The sequence below is a fragment of the Strongylocentrotus purpuratus genome, unplaced genomic scaffold, assembly GCF_000002235.5.
Source record: "Strongylocentrotus purpuratus isolate Spur 01 unplaced genomic scaffold, Spur_5.0 spur5_scaffold_19, whole genome shotgun sequence".
Lineage (NCBI taxonomy): Eukaryota > Metazoa > Echinodermata > Echinoidea > Camarodonta > Strongylocentrotidae > Strongylocentrotus > Strongylocentrotus purpuratus.
In genome coordinates this window covers 6,585,017-6,612,445 of record NW_022145604.1, presented here as the reverse complement: position 1 = coordinate 6,612,445, position 27,429 = coordinate 6,585,017, and the positions used below count along the sequence as shown (strand labels likewise).

At 37.1% G+C, this 27,429-nt stretch overlaps 1 protein-coding gene across 1 annotated transcript; it reads right to left on the bottom strand.

Annotated features, from left to right (window-relative positions):
- Positions 1-13,095: 13,095 nt before the first annotated feature.
- Positions 13,096-27,195, bottom strand: LOC585404 (peroxisomal carnitine O-octanoyltransferase). Its single transcript, XM_785233.5, has 16 exons — positions 27,061-27,195; positions 25,911-26,055; positions 25,335-25,459; positions 24,400-24,581; positions 23,700-23,830; positions 22,655-22,766; positions 21,882-21,969; positions 21,156-21,269; positions 20,327-20,431; positions 19,252-19,335; positions 18,467-18,577; positions 16,986-17,116; positions 15,720-15,843; positions 14,793-14,965; positions 13,911-14,030; positions 13,096-13,397 (listed from the first exon to the last, which is right to left on the bottom strand). Exons 2-16 carry the CDS (start codon positions 26,020-26,022, stop codon positions 13,277-13,279), a joined length of 1,833 nt encoding a protein of 610 aa, XP_790326.3. The 5' UTR covers positions 26,023-26,055; positions 27,061-27,195; the 3' UTR covers positions 13,096-13,276.
- Positions 27,196-27,429: the final 234 nt, after the last annotated feature.

Sequence of the window (27,429 nt, the reverse complement as noted above, 5' to 3'; positions counted from 1 at the left end):
ACTGTGGATCACAAAGTCCACGGTTCAAGTCCCGCCGCGGCACTAATTTTCTTTGGCAAGACATTGATCTACATTTGCCACTCTCCACCCAGGTGTTAAAATGGGTACACGGTAGGATGCGAAAGCTAATGTGGTTTGATCAGCAATGGCGCTTGTAAAATGGCGACTGGCTGGAATGCTCCCCAGGGAGTGGAGAATGTGCATACCTTGTATGCGGGTAAGCCTGAATCCGAAGACCGGGGTAATAATATGTTCCGCGCCTAGAAACGTAGTATTAGGCGCTTTATAAATGTGAGCTATTATTATTATTATTATATTATAAAGAGTTGCGATTGATCCGAATCAGTCTCCTATCTCTTATGTTTATAACAAGGATTGATATCAATCCTAAATAAATATTTAATCATAACTACTTATAACACAAGGCCCTGGTTCGTTTTACTATTGGGCTTATACATTTATAATATTGATATCGGATAAATTATTATAGGGGCCATTATTTGTAAAGTAAAACAAATTTGATTAAAAAAAATATGAATACTTTATGCTATTTGAAATATAACTTGGCTAATAGAATTCAACAACAACAAAAGATCGAAAGCGTCCGAAAACGAATATACCGTCTTTTGCTTGGACCGCAGTACCATCCCTACAAACATGCACTCGAACCTCTGGGTCTGACGAGTCTTCAAGAAAGACGAGAAGAGTTGACAATTAAGAATGACGTAAAAATGAAAACCTTGAAAATATTAAATATATTATGAAGCTTGAAAGTTTAACTGTAATATGTATTATAAATATATTTTTCTAAGAATAAACCCATCAATAAAACTGAAATTAAATATATCTAGGGTCGAAAGGATGGTTGTTGTAGTTTCTTGGAATATATTGATATATAATAATAATATAATAATATATAATAATAGCCTAATAGTCCACTCCAAATTTTATTAAACCGAAACAGAAATTCTTTTTGCCCAATTGATCGTGAGCCCGGCAGCCACTGAGCAGCGCCAGATCGACGTTGCTCTATCCCTTATTGTTGAACGCCAAACAAGGTAGCAACAACTCCCATCTTTTAACGTCTTTTGGTATGACGCGGCCGGGGTTCGAGCCCACGACCTCCCGGTTGTGAGGCAGACGCTCTAATGACTGAGCCATCACTCCGGTATAATCATTACTATTGACGAACTCTATTTCATTTTGTTCATATTATCATTACTCTTATTATTAATTAAATAATTTATTGTAGCCATTTTGTGACACTAAGGAAGAACTGATAAACTCTGTCGGTTGATCCGAAGTGGGTAATCCGTCGATCTTCATTTTAATGTTAATATTTTGTTTTTCTAGAATAGTCCATGTAAACAAATAGAGTTTTTTTTTGTTAAGTGTTGTGCTTTTTGTAATTCATATTTAATACTTGTAAATAAAACCAACCAACAAGCCAACCAACATTGAATCGTGGTAAAGACTAAGTTACACTACAGTTACGACCTGTCGGAGATGCTCCCGACAACCACTGGTCGGGAGTTAGTTGTCAGAGGTCGCTAAGAGATTGTTGACAGTTTTAAAATGTTATGAGTCTTAGGTGATTACAGATCTCCGGAGCGTTTTGGTTTGCTAGAGGTGTACACTGCAGCATCGAAAACCAATAAGGAACGAAACTGGTCTTGGAAAGATTTTTCTTGGTTTTCGAACGGATGGCGACAGTTTTCAGACTGATTGGCGACTGATCACCGACGGGTCGATATTTGGTTGGGAAAAGGTCGACAGCTGATTGACGAATAATATACAATCCGTTGTCGATTGATCTCCAAAGTTTCGTCGAATGCTGCACATTCTGAAATATATTGAGAGCAATTCAGCCATCGGCTGAAACATGCATATGGGAATTTGGCATAAAAACCCGTCCGATTTGCATGCTGCATGTTACATGCCATATTTAGAATGTTAAGGCATTTGAAGAGCTTGCTTTTGAGAGAACATTATTTTGTTATCCGACGCTCTTCCACACTTGCATAATAACAATGATAACGCTCACACATTATATGTCACCTCTTCCCAGAACTGAACTTTCTCTTTAATTCTCTAAATTGATTGTTTAACGCTATGATCGAACTGTGATTCGACTTATGTATCATAGTATTTTCCATCGAAACGGGGAATTGCTGTGCTCCTATTTCCTTTTAGAAATTAGTTTAAAGCAATCTCATTGACTGTATAGTAATACATCAAGAGAAAAGAAAAAAACATTACAATATAGATTTTAAACTAAAGTAAACAATTAAGAAATATTAAACCATAAGTACAATACAAAAGAGAAAATATAAGGTAGAATGCAGGATAAAATAAAGAATAGACTTAAATGCATAATAATCATGTCAAAGTATATTAAAGTATATTATAATGGGTGATGAAACAATTTCTCCTTTTTCAAATTAAATTATTACAATAATCACAACCTAGTGAGTTTGTATTTTGTCTATGTTCTTATTCTACTATTATTTAGGTGTTGTGCTATTTCCCAACGTTGATCCTTCCAACCATAGACATTAACGCAAGATGCATAGGAGAGAATGCTTACTGCTCATGTCATTACTCATGACCCTGCATCTGACGTCACGTTTACACATTATCACCAATAGCCTTGAGTCTATATTTGACCTCTCATCCCGACTTCGATTGCTTCAAAGAAGACGAAATATTCTGTATCTTTTAATTCTCTTCCCATTTGTCCTAGGGAAGGGTCCTAACTACCAGAATAGGCAATTCCTTGAGTTTGAGTTTTTCTCTCCTTTTTTTTTCTTCTCACCTTTTATTTTTCAAGTGCCTACCTGTACAAATCAATGTTAATAAGTGATAGGGACTTTTAGATTTACACGACGAGAACGTGGACCGCCACGTGTGACATCCTTTTAAGGTAATGTGACGTCCTTTTAAGGCACTGCCTGGCACGGCCCAGTGCCTTTACACAATGTCACACACGGCAGTCCACGCTCTCGTCGTGTAAATCTAAAAGTCCCTAATGGTATTTGGAGTGAGATCACACATACATAATGACTTTATATTCAGTGCTTCAGCTCAATCTTGGTACAAGAGGATTTTGACAATACCTTTTGAAAAGCTTACTGCTCAGTCACCCTTGGCAGCATTTGACCATTAGACAAGGTATTAGTTACCCTCAAGGTATTGTACAAAGTGCCAAAAGAGGGTTTAGACCTCTATATAAATTCATGTGAAGGTATCATCAGATTGTCCTAAAACTTGGCACACAACTACATACATTGTCTTATTTACTTTGTATAGGTATTAATGCAAAAGCTCACTCAGTTTTAAAGTTAAAGGGTCTCAAAATAATACACTTACTACCAATACCCCCCCCCCCCAAAAAAAAAAAAAAAAAATCAGACAAAGTCGGCCTAAAACTCTTTCTTCTAAATTGTGAGGCTATTACAAAATTTAAAATTAAATAGAATAAAGTATACTTTTTCAGAGATTTTGCAATCATTCCTTTTTCCTTTTCTATCTTTGTTTATTTGTTCCTTCTACTATTTTCTCCCATTATTTCCTCCTTTTAAAACTTTTTTCTATGTACATGTATACTTTGTTTTTAACTCTTATCATGCCACAGGGCTAATCCCCATTGTGCCAAGCCCCAAATCCCCCCTTGCCAGGTTGTTTTGGAAATAATTTGATTAACGCCATGGTTCTATGAATAGCGAGTGCAAAACACACAGCACAGTCCAATGAGCATGGACAATAACTATTACGAATGCACCCTTGCATGCACATGGTATTGTAAAACAGCCTTTGTAGAACTAATACTTCATCAAGCTCAGCTTCTAGTTCCTGTTTTCTCGTGCCATTACTTATTTGTGTCTGTTTTTATTTTCTATTTTCTAAATAAACCTATTCATTGCATTATGTTTTGCCTGAAAATTAAAGAATTATTTAAATTTGAAATACTAAAATCTGAAATTTGATCAAACTGACCAATACACCTTTATTGAGCTTTAACTGAAAATCAAACAAAGGGGTTATTTTTTTTTTTGGGGGGGGGGGAGGAGGGTGCCTGATCACAGAAATAGATATAAATATAATTTTAAAAATCAATACATGTGCATGATAAAGTAAACAGGAAATAGAAAAACTCACCACAGATAAAGACAACATAGCAATAAAATACATTACATAGGCAGGGAATCCGGGAAACCTAGCAAATAGTTAGAAAATATGCTTCACATTTATTATCGAGGAATTCATAAAATTTTTGTGTGTTTTTGTTCAAAAAGCAAGGTCATGAAATCTGCATCTATCATTACAGTAAATAATAAACACAATACCACTTTGCGTTGCATATGATATATTCTAAGTTTAAAAAGTTATTGGGAGGGCAGCTGCACTGCTGCTGCTCGGAGGAAGAGTACACAAAGGTATGCATGGAAATGTCGGCGGGCTCATGCCAGGTGGCTCCCATGCCAACCATTGTTGTTAACTTGGACACTGTGGACACATGTTCAACAACCTGGCACGCTTCCGTCAAGGACCCCGAGCTAAAAATAAAGGGCTGATTCATTTAAGACCAATTACAAGACTTCCTAAAATAAGAAATACGAAATCACTCACCAAATGATTAATGGGTACTAAAAGTCACAAGTACATATTTTTCTGTCTTTCCTATATGTTATTCTTAGTTTCTTCCTTCTTCTATTCTTATTATATTCATTGTTTTATTATCCTTTATTTCTTCCTTCTATCACTTTCTCTTTCTGTCTTTCCTTATCTTATTCCTTGTTTCTTCCTTCTATCACCTTCTCTCTCTGTCTTTCCTTCTGATTTCTTTGTTTCTTCCTTCTATCACCTTCTCTTATGTTACTCTTTGTTTCTTCCTTTTATCACCTTCTCTTATGTTATTCTTTGTGTTTATCGTCTATCATTTTCTTCCTACCATTCCTTATGTTAATCTTTGTTTGTCCATCTTTCATCTTCTCTTCTATCTTTCCATTATATATTCTTTTTATTATTCTTTGTTTCTTCCTTATATCACCTTCTCTAAAACTTATCTAATTCTTTGTGTTTATCACTCTATCACTTTATAATTTTTTTATATATTTTTTTATTATTATTATTTTTTTCCAAGCAAGATGATAACATACAAAGCATCAAGGTTGACAAAATTAATGATTTAGCATAAACATAATGATATTTAGCACCAGCCAATGCCTGAGGATCACCTACAAGAATTTTTAAATTCTGTCTAGAGGCTCTCCACATTGGCTAGTGCATACATTCCTTTTGTTATTCTTTGTTTCTTTTTTTCTATCACCTTCTCTCATGTTATTCTTTGTGTTTATCGTCTATCATTTCCTTCCTACCATTCCTTATGTTAATCTTTGTTTGTCCATCTTTCATCTTCTCTTCTATCTTTCCATTATATATTCTTTATCATTTCTCTTTCTGTCTTTCCAAATGTTATTCTTTGTTTCTTCCTTCTATCACCTTCTCTTATGTTATTCTTTGTTTCTTCCTTCTATCACCTTCTCTTATGTTACTCTTTGTTTCTTCCTTTTATCACCTTCTCTTATGTTATTATTTGTGTTTATCGTCTATCATTTTCTTCCTACCATTCCTTATGTTAATCTTTGTTTGTCCATCTTTCATATTCTCTTCTATCTTTCCATTATATATTCTTTATCATTTCTCTTTCTGTCTTTCCAAATGTTATTCTTTGTTTCTTCCTTCTATTCTGATAAAGCTATAATTAGCAACATTTAGACTTTGGATATTTACTAGAATGCCTTGAATGATCAAAACGGTTTAGGGGAGCCCAATATTCATAACTATAATAAAGATGGTCGCCCTTTTACCCGGAACCGGAAATTAGCCATAAATCAGGATACGCCTATCTTATCTTTCCTATATGTTATTCTTTGTTTCTTTCTTCTATTCTTATTATAATCATTGTTTTTATTATGCTTTGTTTCTTCCTTCTATCACTTTCTCTTTCCGTCTTTCCTTATCTTATTCGTTGTTTCTTTTCTATCACCTTCTCTCTCTGTCTTTCCTTATGATTTCCTTGTTTCTTCCTTCTATCACCTTCTCTCTCTGTCTTTCCTTATGATTTCTTTGTTTCTTCCTTCTATCACCTTCTCTTACGTTATTCTTTGTTTCTTCCTTCGTTCACCTCCTCTTATGTTATTCTTTGTTTTTGTCGTTCAATCATTTTCTACCTACCATTCCTTATGTTATTCTTTGTTTGTCCATCTTTCATCTGCTCTTCTATACAGGATGGTGTCCCAAATTACCAATAAATACCTTATATAGCAAGATTTGAGAGGTTCTTGTACAGTACGAAGTTATGAAGATTAAATGTATTTTTTGAGGTATGGATTTCTATTTATTAAAGAAAAGATCATGTAGCTTTATGCAAGTTTTTTTTGTGATATTGTTGCTACTCAGTGGCGGATCCAGCCGGCGGGAAGAGGGGGGGGGGGGCCAATCCGTGAGAAAATATTAGTTGGGACTCAGCCGTCGGTGAATAAGCGGGGGGGGGGGGGGGGGGGGGTAGGAGTCACTTTTTTTGTCCAATTTTTCAGGAAATATTTTGCGCCGACTCAGTCAGCCGGTGAATAAGCGGGGGGGGGGGGGGGGGGGGTGAGACCACTATTTTTTTTTATTTATTTATTTTTTTTTTTGGGGGGGGGGACCTAATTCGTGAGATTTTTTTTGTTTAATTCTTGTTTTGTTGTTGACCCGTCAGCCCCCCCCCCCCCGTGGATCCACGCCTGCAGAAGATCCAGCGGGCGTCAAGTGGGGGGGGGGGGGGTAGCCAAATCTTAATACAACATTTAGTGCCGTCTCTTTACGTTACTATCCTATTTGTTATCGTTTTGGGTGGCTGGGGGGGGGGGGGGGCCGGGCCGGAAAAATCGCTACGTGGATCCGCCCCTGTTGCTACTGGTCTCTTCAATTTGGCTGCTGGAACTGGCATGAAAGCGAGAAATATGTGTTACTGAGGTACACAAGTCATGGTAGCTTTGGATGAAAAGTTATTTACAATCATGGTTTCTTAGACCTGCGTCCTTGATATAGTGTACGGCAGAGAAGAAAAAGAAATTGAGTAAAGACAGAAAACATACAGGACAGTATTTGTGTCTGTTTCTCTTCAAAATGCAATATTTTTCCACTATAAAGGGGCAAGGGGGGGGGGGGGTAGTGAGCAAATATCCGGGTACCTCGTTGCCCAAGTAAGGGCGTGTTTATGCTTCACTTTTGAAGGCAGAATGAGCGATTTGTAACGCTCATCGTAAACGCTCATCGTAATCGCAGTTCCACGATGTACTGTTTATGCTAGCTTCTCTGGCTCCTCAAGGCAATTCTCCCTGTGTGGGTCTTCCAGCTGGATTCGCAAACCTTCACTGTGCATGCTTCGTAGACCCACTAGAGGTCAGTGCGTTGACCCCATTTAAACGCGTTTACAAATTGTAAACGCATCTTTTTGTGAGTTTACGATCGGCGATCGTGATCGCCGTTTTTCGGTGATTCTACAAAAGTGAGCATGGACGCAACCGTGTTTTAAACTAAACGCGTAACAGATGCCTGATTCTGGCCTGAAAAAGTGAAGCATAAACACGCCCTAAGACGGAACAACGGGAAACGTACTCACTGCCCGAATATGAGTTGGTGGTTGCCCGAATATTGGAACTACATGATAACAATTCTTTAGCAGGTTGGGTGGGGGTGGGGGGGGGGGGGGGGGGCAGCTGCAGGTTGAGTAAATACATGAAACCATGGCACCCATTCTGACACTCCAAGAAAGATGTACTCTTACCTGAATCCAGGTATTTATTGAGAGTTTGTTGCAGTGGTGGAACCGGCAATGATGGCAGGCCCTCGTCATACTTGAAGGTGGGTTCCCACTGGGAGGTCGACTTCCGGTCCATTTCTCTTTTCTTGATATGGGAACACGCTTCAGGCTTTGAAGATTTGAGGAGGACAACAACAATGATATCGTGTATTTTGAATATCAACAATGGTGCAACCTGAGTCATCTATCATTTCTGCCAACATTGAGCTATTCAGATTTTAGTGTCATTATTAATTTATGACTATGAGTTAAAAGAGTTACGTGCTCTGTTACAGCTGCCGTGTACAATCGCAACTGTTGTGTTTTTAATTACTGCTACCCACCGTTCTGTGCATTGTTTTTCTTCAATAACCGAACATCTAATCATATATTCCTAGCATTATTTTAAAGAATAACATTCGAAGAACTTCCAAAAAATCTTATTCGGAATTAATTTGATGTTTATGTTATATATTTTCTTTTGGAAGTATAAACGATCAAACGTATAATTCTTAAGTGCCTTCTATGTAATCCCGGTGTAATCTACTGTATATTTGTAATTCAAGTACATATACGTACCTGAATATTATGGTTGAGAACGATTCCGTGTTACAGATGAATAAGGTGCAGTAATACAGGGTGTCTGCCTTTTGAGTTTCTCCTAATTGTCACTGATAGGATTTGACAGACATAATTTTATATAGCGATTTGTGTCACAGACTGTACATAAGATAAATATGTGGACAACAAACTTATCTGTTGTTTAGTTTGTAAATGCTCATTGGTTGATCCAAAAACCAGAGGCGGGGGGGGGGGGGGAGCACGTACCCCGTAAAACCCGTTTTAAATCTCTTTTAAAGGCAGCTAGAGGTGAATTTTGTACTCCAAATTGTCTCTCAAGCAAACGTTTTGCAAAACGTGACGACCTTTTTTCTCACTTACTAATTATAAAGATATATTTTGACTTATGCCCCCCCCCCCCCGAAAGAGAATCCTGGATCCGCCAATGATATTGTATCAATATTCGAAGCCTTCTACTGATAAGTGTCCTTCAAGAAATCCAGAGTTCAACTTCGTATCAGTTTCGTCCTTGAGTGGCTGATTGCCAAGTTGATCTTTGAACTACTGTGAGATTTCTTAACTTTCAAACAATCTGAACCTCGGGGCAGTCACAAACACTATTGTCAGTCGTTGTGCGCATGTCTGCACTATGACACTATGGTGACGGTATACTGCATTATGCTCTGTATACTGTAATTAGGACATCTATAGCCTATAGGCTGGTAGAGCTAGGCTCTGCTCTATGAATTCTGGTAATGTAAAAGTGTCAAATTAGAGTCTCTGCCTGCAGACTAACCTGAATCAGCCCTTGTAATTAAAAAGGTGTTGATCAAAGTGACATAGCCATCAGGGACATGGGGGGGGGGGGGGGGGGGGCTTTCACCTAATAAAAAGGTAGAGAGTGAAGAAAGAGGAGTGTGGAAGTGAGAGAGAGAGAGAGAGAGAGAGAGAGAAAGGAAGAAGGGCAAGGGAAATATGAAAAGAAGATGCTACAGCCCTTACCACAATCATTCGCCCTATAGCACCTCGGAAGTGTTGGGAGCCCCAAATTAGCCAAAAAAAATTGATGACAAAATTCACTTTAAAGGGATCGTTTAACAATGTTAAATCTGAGATGAATGGCCCTATGTGTTATCAGTGTCTGTGATATGGTGTTATATTGAAGCCCTAAACAAATTGCTAGTTCGTTGATGTATTTTAACATATTAATGTTCAGACATTTCAAAAGGTGATGTGCAGGGCTATTGTTGAGATTTTGGAAGTCTTTGCGACCATGTCATTTAGAATTTATTTCAGTACAAACAATCTCTTTCTCTCTCTCTCTCTCTCTTCCTTTCTTATCTCTTCCTTTCTTTATCTCTTCTCTGATTCCTTCTCATCCTTTCTCTCGCATTGCTTCTTGCTTTATATTTTCCTTTTATCTTTCCATTTTATTTCCAAACTTCTATCTCTCTCTCTCTCTCTCTCTCTCTCTCTCTCTCTTTCTCCTCCTCCTCCTATCATCCAAGTTGAATGTACATACACAGGTATAAAATTATGAACTTTTATTTACGTTCTTTTTATAGCTAGTTTAAACAAGTAAATATCTACAACTTTTCATCTACCTTCACAAATATATGTTTCTACACACACATCTCTAGCACACCATCTGACTTCACAATACACCATTCGTCAAAAAAAGTAAAGCCAAAGATACATATAAATTGTGCAGATTTTATAATTTCATGTATTTCCATAAAAATCATGTATGAATCCAAGAACAAATTTATATCAAAATTATTTACATCGATATATTTTCAAAGATAGTACTAGATATGAAATATAAAATATATAGCAAGATGATAAAATAATGTAATGTGATCATTCGATGGAAGTAAATGTATGTATATATATATATATATATATATATATATATATATATATATATATATATAATTATACATACATATACATATATATATTCATATATAATTATATTGACTGGGCTTGAGGGGTACATCAGACATATTGACCAAGCATAAACAATACAGCGCGTATGCACTTTAATAAATGCGCACTGACAAGAAAGAGTCGAATATGGCAGAATGTTGCCCTCTAATTTAGTACTGTGGTCTACGGGGAAAACCCAGAAGGGGGCAATATGGCAAATATTGCCCGCTCTGGTTTCGTATTCGGAGCAGCGTGCAAAATACGACTTTTTATTATACAGCTAAAATGCCTTGTATGGGTAACAATATAATATATTCTTCAGGCGACACATGATAAAGTGCACTAGCTAAACTCTGATCGTTCGGTCAGGCAAGGACTGTAATAATCATGTAGTGTTCATTTTTTACATTATTTTTTTCTCCATGCCGTGACTTGCAGAAACTTGTTGGAGAGATTCTAAGATTACTTGCATGCACTTAATTTACTTCACTCATTGAAACAGGTAAATTGATTCTAAATGATTTCAGGGTAGTTCTAATTCAAAGTAGCCAGATGTCGAGGAAAAAAAAAATTCTGGCGGATAAGGGCGACTTTCATCATTATTATTGTTATTTCATTTGGCAAATTAAGTCACATAAATACAACAATAATATTGAGACAAAATCAATAGAAAACATATGCACCTGCAATAGCAGGTGCATCCGGTCAAGCTGCATTGTTCAAATCTGATTTTAACATCAAATCACAATAAATTGATTTTAATTCAACTAAAGAGGAAGACATTATTTTTTTGCTTCTGACAATATTCAATGATATTCATTTAAAGTTGTCTGTCCAGTAGAACGGCTCAAATGGATGAAAGGATAACGGATGTACATTTAGAAATACATTCAAATTTTCAACATTTCAGTCCGTTCATCATTGCCTAAAACTGAAGTTTGTCAAATAAACCACAGTACATGAAAACCATGTAACTGAAAAGGCAGTTCAAATTACATACGATCTTAAAAACTTACTTTAAAAGAAAATAATTTGAAGGGGTTAAATGTTGCTGCATAGCTTTGCTTCATGAACAACATGAACAACAATAATAATTAACTAGATGGAATTCGACTGCACGCAGTCGAAAATGATGCCTCCGTTATAGAGCAATTTTACAAACCAAAACAGAAAAAAAAAATTGAATTCACGTTCAATGGTAATCCATTGACAGGTTCTCAGAATATTGTGATTACAAGCAATTTCTCATATACATATATGACCCTTTGATCTTTGACCTCATGACCATAAAATTTACTCAGTTCATTGGCTCTGCAAGATGTTCTGAGTTAAATAGTAATCCATCTGTCAGTTCTAATGAGAATGCGTTCACAAGCTATTTTTGCATACATAATGGGCCCATGACCTTTGACCTTTGACCTTATGAACCAAGAATCTACTCAGTTCATTGGCTCTGCAAGTAACAAACATGACCTAATTTTGGCATGAATCCATCAATCGGTTCTTGAGATAACGCGATCACAAGCTGTTTTTGCATTCATAATGAGCCCTGTGGCCTTTGACCTTGGACCTACGTGCTCCAAAATCTAATCAGATTGTCTTCCTATAGTGATACACGCTATCATTAAGTTTGAAGTTTTTACATCTCCAGTGGTTCTTGAGATATCATGATAACAATCTCAATGTATGGAATTTCATAAGTTGACCTCTGTGACCCTTGACCTTTGACCTACGTGCTCCAAAATCTAATCAGATTGTTTTCCTATAGTGATACACACTATCACTAAGTTTGAAGTTTAAATCTCCAGTGGTTCTTGAGATATCATGATAACAATCTCAATGTATGGAATTTCATAAGTTGACCTCTGTGACCCTTGACCTTTGACATACGTGCTCCAAAATCTAATCAGATTGTTTTCCTATAGTGATACACACTATCACTAAGTTTGAAGTTTAAATCTCCAGTGGTTCTTGAGATATCATGATAACAATCTCAATGTATGGAATTTCATAAGTTGACCTCTGTGACCCTTGACCTTTGACATACGTGCTCCAAAATCTAATCAGATCGTCTTCCTATGGTGATACATACTATCCTTAAGTTTGAAGTTTAAATCTCAAATGGTTCTTGAGATATCGCACTAACAAACTCAATACAAGGAATTTCATAAGTTGACCTCTGTGACCTGTGACCTTTGACCTACGTACTCCAAAATCTAATCAAATCGTCTTCCTATGGTGATAAATACTATTCCCGAGTCTTAAGTTTAAATCTTAAATGGTTCTTGAGATATTGTGATAACGGTCAAACGGGACGTACGGACGTACGGACGGACAACCCGAAAACATGATGCCTCCGGCACCACCTTCGGTGGCGGAGGCATAAAAATATGTTAATTTGTTCATTATTACAAAGTATATATACAATGGTAAAATACCTGAGATCAGAGGGTTGTTAGTACACAAACTCTGTATGAACACTTCCTTGAGCACAAACAAAAAAACAAAACCCTTTTAGTTGTTTTTTGCCAGGGGGGGGGGGCATTTTCATTTTTGTTTAAAAAAGGTAAAATTTATCATTTTTTAAAATCTCTTTTTTTGGCAGAGGGGGGGGGGGGGGGGGTCTTTTGTGCTTTAGTAAAATACATAGATAATGTGATCAATGAATACGTAATAAACCAGCAGTCCTAGTGCGGATGATATTAGGGTTTGGCAGAAAGGAGCGGGTTTCAGATCTTGTTGAGAGGTAAGGTGATTTCATGGAACAGCTGGTGGGCGTCGGTCTCCGAACAGTTCTTGATTAAAAAAAGGTAAAAATTAAAATTTACCACCTGTTTTCCCCTCCCCCTGGTTGGCAGAGAGTCTTTTGTGCTTTAGTCAAATACATGGATAATGTGATGAGTAAATACCTAACCAGCAGTCCTAATGCAGATGATCTTAGAGTTTGGCAGAAAGGAGTAGGTTTCCAATCTTGTTGAGAGCTAAGGTGATCTCGTGAAACAGCTGGTAGGCGTCGGTCTCCGCACAGTTCTTGAAGGCACTCACAGTGAACTGAAGCCTGATAATATTTAAAAGATATAAAAGAAGGAAGAAGAAAAAAAGGAAACTTGAAATTTTCACCCCAAAATATAGTATACATGTACCTAGCCTGCTCAAAGCATGCATTCATCACACTCTTTTCTTATTCAACGTACAGCTGTATTGGTCTGTTCTGACTAGGAGACATAAACTACGGAAACAGGTTCTTCATCAAAGCTGCACCCGTTTGTGGTTGTGATGGAATTATACTAACAAACCATTGTAATTCAATCCAAATAATTCAAATTGATCAAATTATCAACTGATCAAAAAGGGAGACTCTTCAACTTTCTTTTTATCTCCCCTGTTTTATTTTACCAGTCCGTTGATTTTGTAATTACATTATAATCGAACTCTATATGCAATGCTGTTAAAATGATATAAAGTAATAAAGTGCCTCGTATGAGGAAAAGAGAAGGAAAAAAAAAATGATCAAAAAGGGAGATTCTTGGCAAAGTTCAGGAGCTTGGATGAGAACTTTGATATCACTTACTCCTCCTTGCCGATCCTGTAGCAGCACATGTATCCATCGTTCCTCATGGGTGCTATAGACCCTAGGATGGGGGTGTAACCGAGTGTACTGGTAGACAATGGAAAGTTACCTCCTCCTCCGCTGTTAAGAAATAAATGGTTGAAACAAGGTGAAGTAAATGCAATAAAAATCTATACTTTTGCCCATAAGGCGTCTAAAAAAAGATGTTGTATTGCGACCGACCCAAAAATCTTGAATTCTACGGTCAGCTTTAAAAATAAGTTATTTTGTTGTCCCCGTTTTTTTAGGAAAAAAAATGTATTAAAGCATTCAAACCTGAGAAATATCAACCCAAAGAGGGAGGGGAAAAAAAGAAGATTTCTGACTGATTGACCGATGTTTTGGCACCTAAAGGGCAATGCATCATTTTTTTCTTACATCTTTTTATTCTTGACATACAAAGTTTACATCTTTATAGATCAATTTAGAAAAGTCATAAAGATTGATCAATAAAGTTCTGAGAAGGCATAAACTTTATGAATCAAGAATAAATCCTTTTGTCACAAGCATCTCATGAAACTATAGCTAAGAAAACTTATTTCAAGTTTAAAAGTAACAGTGCAAATGTATCTTTGAGGAGGCGTGATAGCTCAGTTGGTAGAGCAGTGGTCTCGTAATCCAGCAACCCGGGCTCGACACCGAGGCGATGCACCAGTGCCCTTTGGTAAGGCATTAATCCTTATTACCAGGTCTCTCAGAGAGGCCTAAAGCCGTCGGCCATCTGGTATCTTACTAACAAGCACTTATGCTTTCTTAGCAGTCAGGTAAAATAACCACCACTACAATATCAACCCTAACCAAAACAGAATTCAGATATAAAGCACACAGCTTATAATTCCTCACCTGAGGGTATAAGCCTTGTCTGTGAACAGGTCTGGTACCGGCAACCCCATTTCTTGAGACAGGATGTAGAGTCCAAGAAGATGGCGGTCAATGCCTTGACCGCTGGCTGCTTCGGCCATCAGTGTGTTATGCTTATCGTGGGCTCTCCTCAGAAGAGATAGCTGGTGTGTGGGCTGAACAGAGGAAAGCAGAACAAAAGTTGGATTGAATATGAATATTAGATTCACTGATTCAGTCTGTGTTTTATTGCTCCAAATGTGTAATACAAATAAAAAGATACAATTGAATAACATGAATAAACGTTTTCAATATTTATATTAATTGCTTATACATAAACATACAATTGAATTAAATGAATAAACGTTTTCAATATTTATATTAATTGCTTATACATAAACATACAATTGAATTAAATGAATAAACGTTTTCAATATTTATATTAATTGCTTATACATAAACATAATTAAACAAAAACTCATTTGCAGCATATATAACTTGGCAACAGATACAGATACATGCATCTGTCTATCTTTCCCTCTATCCATCAATTGATATATCTGCCCATTTTTCATCAATATATCTATCTATCTATATATGTGTTATTCCAGTTATCAATCCATTATTTCATATGCGTGACTATACAGCAATCAATGCCTTCCACAGTGCAAAATCTCATTGTCTCTGCTCATCTATCCATCTTTTTATCTTTCTATCTATCTTTCTATCTTTCTACCTTTCTAAACTATCTATCTTTCTATCTATCTATCTATCTATGTATCTATGTATCTATCTATCAATCTATTTATCTATCTTTCTATCGTATATCTCTCTTTCTATCTATCTATCAATCTATCTCTCTTTCAATCCATCTATCTATCTTTCTATCTATCTTACTATCTATCCACCAAGCAATCAATCCATCCTTACATCTGCCCGACTATCCAGCATAGCTTTGCACCAATCAATAGCTTCCATGGAACAAGATCTCATTGTGTCTGTTCGTCCATGGTAGAATTGACGAGTTGTTGCCGTTTCATATGCTGCACCAGGTCTGGAAAACATAGAAGAAATACTTTGTACCTTAAAAGGTATAGACCAGTTTTGGAAACACCCCCTTCTCAAAAAATGAAATGGAAGCTCTTATTACCAATCATGTGAAAGAATATGTTTTGACTAATACGTGATGATACAAATTTTGCTGGGAAACCGTCTACTAATTGATATATTTGGTAAATTATCATATCGATCTGGCCTGGATAGATATCGTGTGGTCCCATATACATATTTCTGTGTTCAGTGCTTGTAACTTTAACAAGACTGGGCCAAATTTCTTATCATTTTGATGATTCCAGAACATTGCAGCACACACCAATACTTATATGCTAGATGATCAACCCTTCTGATCGATTCCACAGTGTTTCTTTTACAATGTAATCGCATGACCAGAACTGGTCTATACCTTTAAAAGTTGATGGTTCTATAGAAATGTTCAAATATAATGAAGTAAACCACGACAGGTAATTAATTATAAGTTTAGTAACGGTAAGGAGGTGCACACAATGTCTACAGATGCTCGAAATCTTGTTACCAAAGTAATAACTACATGTATATAAAGTTTGTTCAAATATCATCCTGTATGAAGCATGAATACTTCCATTACCGTCCATGGACTATCCTCCTCTTCATAGACTATTGCCTGGAAAACTATCCCCTAAAAAAATTACCCTAGTTACCCATAGACAACTAGTCAAAGTAGTACTCAATGTCCGGTAGGGTATTTGTCTGGAGGTAGCTGTCTAGGGGTAGCCGTTCTTGGGTGTAGCTGTCCTGGGGAGTGTTTCACAAAGCCTAAGATCGAATTTAAGTTGGACTTATCTATAGCAGGCTGTTCATGCCACTGGTTGTCACAGTTGGTCTATCAATGATGATGTTTTTTCCTTCAATAATTATGTCCCTTGAGAAACCAATGCCAGTAAATGGTGAGAGAAAACAGTGGCATGAAAGGCCTGCCATAGTTAAGTCCAACTTAATTCGATCTTTGTCTTTTTTTAATCACTCCCCTGCGGTACTATAGTCAAGGGGGTCGTTGTTTTTTTAATTATAGTAGCTAAAATTAATAGTAGCTAAATTAATTAATTAATTTTAATCTATAGTAGCTAAAATTAGCTACTATAATTCATTGTAAAAACTTACTTCCCAGTTGCTGTATAATAGGCCAGTTGGAGAGCGAGCTGTATGGTTGCATCTGGATGCATCTTGTGTTTCTTCATGAAGTCTTTGCCATACTGGTAGTACGAACTACATACTATATCAAAAGTAGAAGCCTGTATTGGAAACAAACAGAGTTTATAAATGTTTGGAACGTAAACAAGCAAACTTGGAATAGTTAGCCTGCCAAGATATGTGAGACAACTGAGAGTAGACAAGGAAAGAACTTGAAACAAGTCAAAACATGAAAAGCAGTTTGCTGTTGTAGTCTGTCAGGCCTCGTTGAATTCCTATCCCGGTGTTCTTCAGTGCCCGTCTCTTCGCGATCAGCATCAGCCGATATCTGTAGCTAGTTAGCTTGACTATTAATAATTATTTCCATTTGTATTACCGGCCATGAACGATGTCCCTGTCATGTTTTGTCATGTACATGTATGTTTCTTTTTTTTAGTTTTGTTTGTATATGTAAATCTCTTAACTATTGTTCAGTGAACTATGCCTCCATAAGGCCATTTGGTCTTGTTTTTCAGTTCCCTATTTTCATTTTCTTATATATTGAAAATGCTTATCATTGCATATATCTTTGTATTGTTTTTATCGAAAATGGAAATGAATAAAACAAATTGAATTGAAGTCTTGCAAACAAAGGCATTGCTAGCAAGACCAAGGTGAGAGATGAAGCCATATACACACATACCATCTGTACTGCACTGAATTGTTTACAATACTGCATGCACAAGCATGGAGCTGAAACACATATCAGATAATGAGTTTGCGATTCTACTTTAAATTATAAATATCTAGATATCTAAAGGAGTGACTGGCCTAAACATATACATGTGAATATCAAAAAATTCAATACAAGAACAAAGTTTGCAATTAAGAAAACAATGGTCCTGAATTCAATGACTATCATTTTAGATAAAAAGTGAAGTTACCTACTGCCTTTAACAGTACCAGTCTCTAAATTAACACGGACTAAAAACTTCTGCTCTGACATGTGCTCCTGCAACAATGGCTCCAGGATTTTTAGGGTTAGGGTAAGTGATGGGTCTAGCGTTGAAGTTAGGAATTTGGTTCATATAGGAAATTACTGTGGAGCATTTGTTGCAGGAGCATGTGTGTTACAACCTGGGGGGTGTTTCACAAAGATCCTAAGTTGAACTTATCTCTAAGTTGGACTTAACAATTATGGAAAGCCATTGGCATCCTTGAAAATGTTTTATAAAAGTTATTTTAAAAGGCATAAAATGTTGTTTCAAATCATTCATATTTTTTATTATCATAGGAGATTTCATGGTCTTGATCTGAAATTCATAAAAAGTCTAAAATACTTGAATTTTTCCTTTTGAATATATTTCAAAATGAGGCTACAAATGGCTCTCCATAACATTTAAGTCCAACTTAGAGTTAAGTTCGACTTCAAATCTTTGTGAAACACCCCCCTGCATACCAAACACCCTTACCAGTTTGTGATAAGTCTCTGTAGCATGCTGAATGTCATCCCGAACCCTCTGGTCAACCGTGAAGATCATTTCTATCGGCATGGGAATGTCAGGTCGGACTGTAGGCTTACCCTGAGGTGAAGAGACAGAGACAGACAGAGATTATTAAGAGAGACAGAATGAAAGAAGACGAAGAGAGAGAGAGTGAAATTTCAACTGAAAAAATATAAATATATTAAAAGAGAGACATACATATACACAAAGAAACAAGAAAAATTGAGAGAGGTAGAGAAAGAAAGAGAAAGAGAGAGGGGCAAAGACAGAGAGGGAGGGAGAAGAGAGAGAGAGAGAGAGAGAGAGAGAGAGAGAAGTGAGATGTAAATAAAGAGAGATATGGCGAAAAGCAGATCATAACCCATTAGAGAGCTAAAGAGATAAAAAATAGATGCAACTAACCCCTACAATGGTTTTTGTGGTACTGTGTTATTGAATAAAACAAACGTACATGTATGTACGAGAGTCTACATACGAATTGCGTGGGACTAAGTAGAAAAATTATTTAAGCCCCTCCGCACTAGTTTGGCATGGCGGGATTAGACCTCTCTGCAAGGTCACTGGCAGGTGGTTATCTCATCAAAATAGCTCTCAATTAACATAAGAAAAAGGGCATCATGGGGGGACAACAGGTACCGCTAAGGCGTTGTTGGCTGTATAGAGGGTGCAAGTAGCTACAGTATAAGTAGTGCAGTGGGGCTTTAATTGTGATCAAGGAGAGAGCTTTAAAAAATAATATCATTATTACTCACAGGCATGTCCCCTCCATCCTTCAGCATTCGATGATGAATGTACATTGACAAAGCTACAACCACCATGCCATCGAACGGAGCATGCTGCAGAGAGAGAGAGAGAAAGAGAGAAAATAAAAGGGAATAATTTTTAGGCTCCAGCACATTCAAGAGCATTGAAAACACTACAGGTTTGTTCACATACTGCCAACCGATGCAATTCTCATTAATGTCTTTTACAATTTTTAAAGACACATGCTCCTGCAAAAATTGCTCCACAGTTACTTTCCTAACATAACCAAATTCTTAACTTTAAACTCTGACTCAACTATACTCAAACCTAACTATAACCCTAAACCTAACCCCAAACCCAATAAGCAACCCTAAACCTAACCCTAAGCTCATGACGAAATGAAGAAAAGGGGAGTTGTTACCGTAGAAATTGAGCAAATGTCTGAACACCTGAGCAATTGTCTGATCATCGCTAGCTCACCTAATGGCTACTTTAATACATCTGAGCAAGCACATCCATTGGCAGCGACGAAACTCAACTGCAACCATAACTCAACACTATATCTTTTGAAAAATAAAGCCTAGAGCAATTGTCCCTTGAGAAATTGTCAACGAAGCATCAAATGATTACTTACGGTACATCTAAATTTGAGCAGGCATTCGCAGTGATGAAACTCAACTGCAACCATAACTCAACACTATATCTTTTGAAAAAAATACAGCCTGGAGCAATTGTCGTTAGAGAAATTGTCGCCAAAGCATCGATTGGTTACTTACATCTAAATTTGAGCAGCACATCCATTTGCAGTGATGAAACTGGACTGCAACCATAACTCAACACTATATCTTTTGAAAAATAATGCACAGAGCAATTGTCGTCTGAGAAATTGTCAGCCAGGGGAAAATCGGATCACAGCTAGGTCACCTAATGACTACTTAAACATCTAAATTAGAGCAGGCACATCCATTGGCAGTGATGAAACTCAACTGCAACCATAACTCAAAACTATATCTTTTGAAAAAATAAAGCCTTGAGCAATCGTCCCTTGAGAAATTGTCAACGAAGCATCGATTGGTTACTTACATCTAAATTTGAGCAGGCACATCCATTGGAGGTGATGATGGTGGAGTAGCCTTTGTCAAACCATCGATTATGGGGTGATGGTCCTGCTATACCATGCGCACAGGTCTATATGAGGAGGGTGAAGTATAGAACATGATGTTCAAGATGTAATCATCATTTCTAGTTAAACTGTTTTTTTTTCTTCAATTCTTAGAGAATCCAACACAATCATCATCAAATATCTACATTTATGTATAAATATAAATAAATACATAGTGACATTTTCTAATTAATTCTGGAAGAATGATTATTACCTCATAATGATTCTTACTAATATTTTCTGGAAATGAAGCTTCACAACAAGTGCTCAAAGTTGGCTTTAACCCAACTAAATACTAGATTGTCCTGGATAATACTGGTTTGTACTGGATTATACTGGTTTGTACTGGATTGTACTGGATTATACTGGTTTGTACTGGATTGTACTGAATTATATTGTATCGTGTTGAACAACATTACCCCATGCAGCCATTGTCGTTGGGTGGCCATTAAATACTAGATTGTCCTGGATTGTACTGGTAGTACTGGATTGTACTTGTTTGTACTGGATTATACTGGTTTGTACTGGATTGTACTGGATTATATTGTATCGTGTTGAACAACATTACCCCATGCAGCCATTGTCATTGGGTGGCCATTAAATACTAGATTGTCCTGGATTGTACTGGTAGTACTGGATTGTACTGGATTGTACTTGATTGTACTGGATGGTACTGGTTTGTACTGGATTGTGCTGGATTGTACTGGATTGTACTGGTTTGTACTGGATTGTACTGGATTACAACATTACCCCAGCCATTGTTGTTGGATGGCCATCGTCCATGATACAGCCTACGATGCTGCTTTTGATGGTCTCAATGTGGGCTCTGTTTGCGGGGTCTAGTGATACCAGATGCTCAAAGGCCTGAGGAAGAAGTAATCAAATAGGGTTCTGTTATTAAAAGCCCCTCTGCACTAGTTTGGCATGGATGGATTAGACCGCCCTGCAAGGTCATCAAATCAGCTCTCAATTAACCTAAGAAAAAGGGCATCATGGGGGATCGCTTAGGCATTGTTGGCTGTATAGAGGGCGCTAATAGCCAGTAGTACAGTGGGGCTTTAAGGTTTGTACTAAGAAATCTGTCACCAAGCAGTCCTAAAGTTGTTGGGGGAGGCTCACTTAGCATATATCACTTTCCACATAAAAGTATGTGGAGCAGTATGGAAAAGATGTTGTTGTACACAGTTGTTATCCCTATATTTATTTGTATGACCCTGGTTTTACACTAGAGTCCAAACCGAAGGAGAGTGAAGTTTAAAGCTTAATCCTTCAAACATGACATGGTAAAATCTGACAGGGAAAAAAAAAGTTTAAAACAATTAAAAGAATTAATGTGCAAATAAACGGCGAGTGCCAGGGAGTTGAGAAAAATGTAGCTCTGTCCAACAAAGGTTCACATTTATAACTTAATAAACATCATTCTATACACACACAGAGTCAGACTAACATAAAAAGAGAGCAATGAGACTAACATACTTTTGCATACGTGGGCCTGTCGTCACCAGTGAGTGCACCAACACACTGTCCTCTTTCCCTGCTCATATCCTTGATGTATGACATTTGCCTGTAAGAAAATAAAGACAGCTGGTACTATATGATGACATGTGACTTAATTGCTAACAAGTAAAGATTTGGTAGGGATGATAGAATTATCCTGTTACATGTATACATCATTTGATTTTGGGGTAACATGTATCTGCCAATTACCATAGACCCAAGGCTTAGCATCAGCTCAATAATCATAATAATATAACATAACTATATAGCATACATCAGCGTAAATATCAGCAGGTATTACTGAAACATATGACGCAAATGTACATTGTTAGAAACTGTTTGACATGAAGTGCAACGCAACCCTAGAGAGAAAAAAATTCATTTGCCATACCACATCTTCCAAAGGCTCCCGTTTGAATTGCACTGTACATGTATGTCCAGATAATTGATTTAATATGTTGTGCAAAGTAGGAAAACAAAAACAGAGTGATGTATTTACTGCCTGTACATGTATCTTTAACTAACATGATTGCAAGGTCTCAAAAAAATTAATTATAGACACTTTCAACAGTAAATTACTCACCAATTGACATGTTTGGACAATTCAATGACTATTGCTCTAGACAATACAATAACCTAGTGAACTTTACCTCTGGTTGATTTCTTTAAAGTATTTGCAATCTTTTGATAATTATATCACTGTTAGTTTGTTTGCTTGCCTGCCATAGCGCTTGAGATCGACTTGTATTTACCTGTAAATCTCTGCAGCAGTCAGTAGCTGACCGTTCCGATCAAAGACTGTCATCTTGAAGATATGACCGTTACACATCACATGGACATGCGTTGGACACGGACCCTCCCGTTCTGTGCAAATGAGAGAATCAACCCTCTTTAAAGGCATCGTTTAACAATGTTAAATCTGAGATGCATGGCCCTACGTGTTATCAGTGTCTGTGATATATTGCAATATTGAAGCCTTTAAAAAATTGCGCTTAAAAATGATCAAGAAGTACCTCAAAAAAGTAAAAATCGTTGAGTGACCGGTTTTACCATAATCGTTTTGCCTAATAGACTGTAGTGTTATGAAAATCGTTATTAAAACGAAAAATTTGATTTCGATTTTCCGATCATAAATATAAGTCATGGGGTTCCTGACTGACCTAAAGGTTTATAATTATCATTGCAGCATGAGCTAAATCCAGGATTTTGTTTCAGAATCTGAGACAAAGTTACCGGATCCCTTTAATAGAGTTAAATAAAACAATGAAGGGAAAGGTTTATCGAGGCGGAAGATCACTTGATTTTTCATGGACCACCAGCGCAAATTCCTGAGATCGCTCGTTTGCCACGCATGCAATTAGTACAAAACTATATGCACCAATTAATTGAACATTTGCTTCATACAAAAACAAAAGCTCTTCTAAATTATCTATTTCGGGTATAAGAATTCCCTGAATTCTGTGAGTAGCACAGTACCAAAACGCCTAGCTAGAGCCGGAGTAATACTATAGTCGAGCACCTTGCCAAGTAGAAGTGAGTACTATTGAAATATCCAATATTAACATCATAATACGTGTACAGGGTATTATTCCCTTTAAATCCCTCTGCACTAGTTTGGCATGGAGGGATTAGACCTCCCTGCAAGGTCACTGGCAGGTGGTTATCTCATCAAAACAGCTCTCAATTAACATAAGAAAAAGGGCATCGTGGGGGATCAACGGGTACCGCTTAGGCATTATTAGCTGTATAGAGAGCTACAGTAGCTACAAGGAGTGCAGTGGGGCTTTAAATACATACCTGTCTTGAAGTACCTGTAGAGGGTGTCCTTCTCTAGTCCTGGTTCCCTGCAGCTGTGGAACATGCCTCTGAACTGATTCATGGAGAATATCTGGGTCCCAGCACGGTTCTTATCCACAGGTAACATTTCTCTGCAGTAAACAAACAAAAGATTGCACGACTGTATATCACGAGTAGGCCCGGACAAAATGTTTGATTCCTTAAAAACCAAAAGTTTTCGTTTCCACAAGACTTTTATAAATTTCTAGAGTGAAAGTTAAATGCCGGGAAAATTAGAGGTTACACAATGCATAGCATGCTAGTATATTACCCTACGATGCACACTATACAAGTAAATCGACTCGTATTGATGAATGTTCTTGTATCTACAGTGAACAACTAAATCAATCATACCCTTACCTAGTTTGTAATTTTTAAAGTAAATTAAAAAATGATTTGTTGCCGGTAATATTTTACTGTTGACTGAAAACAAGTTTTATCAATCATTCAAACATTTACCCAATAACGAAAAGTGAATGGCTTGCTATCAAATGCAAGGGGCATGGTTATCATTATGATTTATTTTCGAACTATTCAAAATATGGGTCTCTTGTATGAATATGCTGCCAGACTTCAAAAATCAAATCTGACTTTAAGATCTAAATGATGATTGTTCTTGAACCTTAACAGGGCGACAAAAAAATGAACCCTTCTTTCTTACTTTCTGACAAGTTGGTAGAAGCTGAGTAGATGCCAGAGGCAGATAGCGCCCCTCTCTAGCTGGGTCCCCTCCCTAGGGGGCCACATGGACTCCTGGGCCGGGATGGGTCCAGAGGGGTTCTGTAGCACCCCTAGAGGTAGACGTGTCTCTAAGTAGGCCTTCTCCTCCCACCATTGCTCCAGCTATAGAGTAAATTAGGGGGTGTTTCACAAAACTTGTCATCAGTGACAAATGACATTTTTTGTTATAAGCTACTGAAATCCTTGCTTCTGATTGGTTATCAGCAGATTTGTCACTGATTTTTGTCATTTGTCATTGAAAGAAGGCTTTGTGAAACGGGTCCCAGGAATAAGACATCTTCCTAGACTCATTTGATTATCTCCTTTGGATGTTCGTAGGAAAGCTTGGACAACTCTCTTTTCCAATCATCGATGACTATAGTATTCATTCTTAACCAATAACAATGATGTAGAACATTGCGAAACAACAGTTCAGTTAGTGAGATAACCATTCATATATCATTATTCTTATTATTATCATTATTTATTTGGCATGCCAAAGAAACAATACAATGAAGATATGAATTGTAAACCAGTAGCAAATGATTCAGCCTTCCCTGGTGCATTTCCAAAGATGCCTGGAAGGAAAAGAGGAATGTGGAATCCTTATGACCATTGGGCCTCAATCCCTATGGAATCCTGGAAACACACCCAGGAAAGGCCACAGACATTAAAAAAGAAACAATTGAATTGTATTGTATTGTGAATGCAGCCATAATGAATCAATTATGACTTCATCACAGTGAACAAGGGGATCAAGCCAGCAGAATATGCATATATGCACAGAGTGAAATCAGAAAAATGACACATTTAAGATACATTTAGGTTATAATCATATTTAATGATAAATATGTAGTTCTACTTAAAATGTCTCACCCAATTTTTCCTCTTTTCAGACCTGTCCACAAGTTTGGCATGTAACGTCTTGCCAACACCATGAGCAAACTCTCCCACAATGCCCTCTGTTTCATGAAGTTCTTCTTCTGAAAGAAAGGGCTTAACTGTGGAAGAATAGAAATAATTGAGAAAATCACTTAATGTAAGTAATTTAAAGCCTGTCTGCACTAGTTTATCCAGGAGGGATTAAACCTCCCAGTATGATCACTGACAGGTGGTTATCTCATCAAATCAGCTCTCAATCAAAATAAGAAAAAGAGGATCATGGGGGACCAACGGGTACCTCTTAGGCATTGTTTGCTTAAAGAGGGCACAAGCATACAGCTACATTACAAATAGTACAGTCCCGCTTTATAAATGATTACTGGTAGGCAAACTTTAATGGAACTACTTTAGGGTTAAGGTTGTACTGAAAACATTATTTTCAGCAAAGGCAAATAATGCTGCAAAAAAACTTAGGGGGGGGGGGGGGTGGGGGAAATAAGGAAGGGAAAATACACAAACAAAAACAGTGTTTAATCAAAGTTTGCAAGTCCTATAAAATGACATAATTACCTGATTGTAGATATTTATGTAGTGTTTGTTGTAGTGATGGAACAGGGAGCGGAGGCAGGTCCTCATCATACTGGAATGTACGTTCTCTTCGAGTATTTGATCTTGAATCCATGACAGATGCAGTGTGTGTCAAGCCACAGTGGAACTGTTATAACATAAAAGAACATAATTCAATTCCAATTTACTGTCCGTTAAATGTTTGATATTTCAAAAGTATAAGGCATTTGAATACATGCATGCTATTTACCTTGATAGAGGTGTTCAAAACAAACTTAAAATATCAGTAATTATGTTCAAAATTGTATGCTTTTAGATCTATTACAGGTCACATTGACTGACTTTTATATCTCCGTTTTAAATTTTAGATATAAATTTGCCTATTAAAGTAGACTAGGTTATATGTAAATCAACATGAACTGATTATTAATGAACAGGAAAGTGGTTCATGCATACACTATCAAACTGCATGAAATACACAAATTGGAACATTTCAGACATGGAGATTTTTTTTATCATGTTAAGAGAATTTTACCAATCATCTCCTTGTTTTGTAAGCAAACATAGACGGGCCCTACAAATCTCTTGTTCAACAGTTCAGGTTAAACTAACCTAGCTTTGATTTGGAGAAGACTTTGTACTTGAAGCTGAAATGCATGCAGGCCTATATTTTTAACAGTAACACTAACAGTCAACTGCCAAAACAATAACTTGACCTAGATCTACACTGGCACTGCACTGAACAAATACAATCATGATCTTATGCAAGATGGGTTAGTTTGGACTTTGGTTGGCAAACAAACAAAATAAAAGATCAGGGACACACACGAAAAAAAGTTGCAGTTCTTCTAAATGTTTAAGGTCAGGTTAACTGATAAGGAATCTATGACATCAAATGTGGACCTGCGCACTTCTCATCGCCCCAGCCAAGCCGGAGTCCAACGGCCGTGCTATGCTAACCGCCCCGAAACTACGGCTGCGACGAGGTCCTACCGCTCGATGGGAGATAATCAGTCTGCTACTGCTACTGCGCCAAAGGCCAAACATAATTACACACATTCTCTTCGGTAACACATCTATATGAAAGTGAAATCATTGATGTTAAGATATAAAGGATATAATTATATCATCAAAAAATTAGTTATATACTTACACAGCCTAGATGTTTGAACAGAATATAGTGATCTCCTCATCTCATGCTCAGCATAATTAGCAGCAGTAGATCGTTATAATGTTTTTGACGCAGAGGGCCTATATAGGTACCGTACCCTGCACAGTTACCGCCCCTAGCTGTTACCAGAGCTATGTATCTGTGCCCCCTATACCCCCTCTCTTTCTCTCTGTGTTTATCTCTCTCCATAATCTCTCCGGGGCCTCGATCTCTATTTCTCTTTCCCTCTCTTTGGCCCGAATTCCCAACGGAGGTTTGTGGACAAACCTCCTTTTGTTTTGCCAAACCTCCTTTTGTTCTTTATTAAACCAGGTTTGTAAACGCGTAAAATCGCGTCATATGACGTACGAA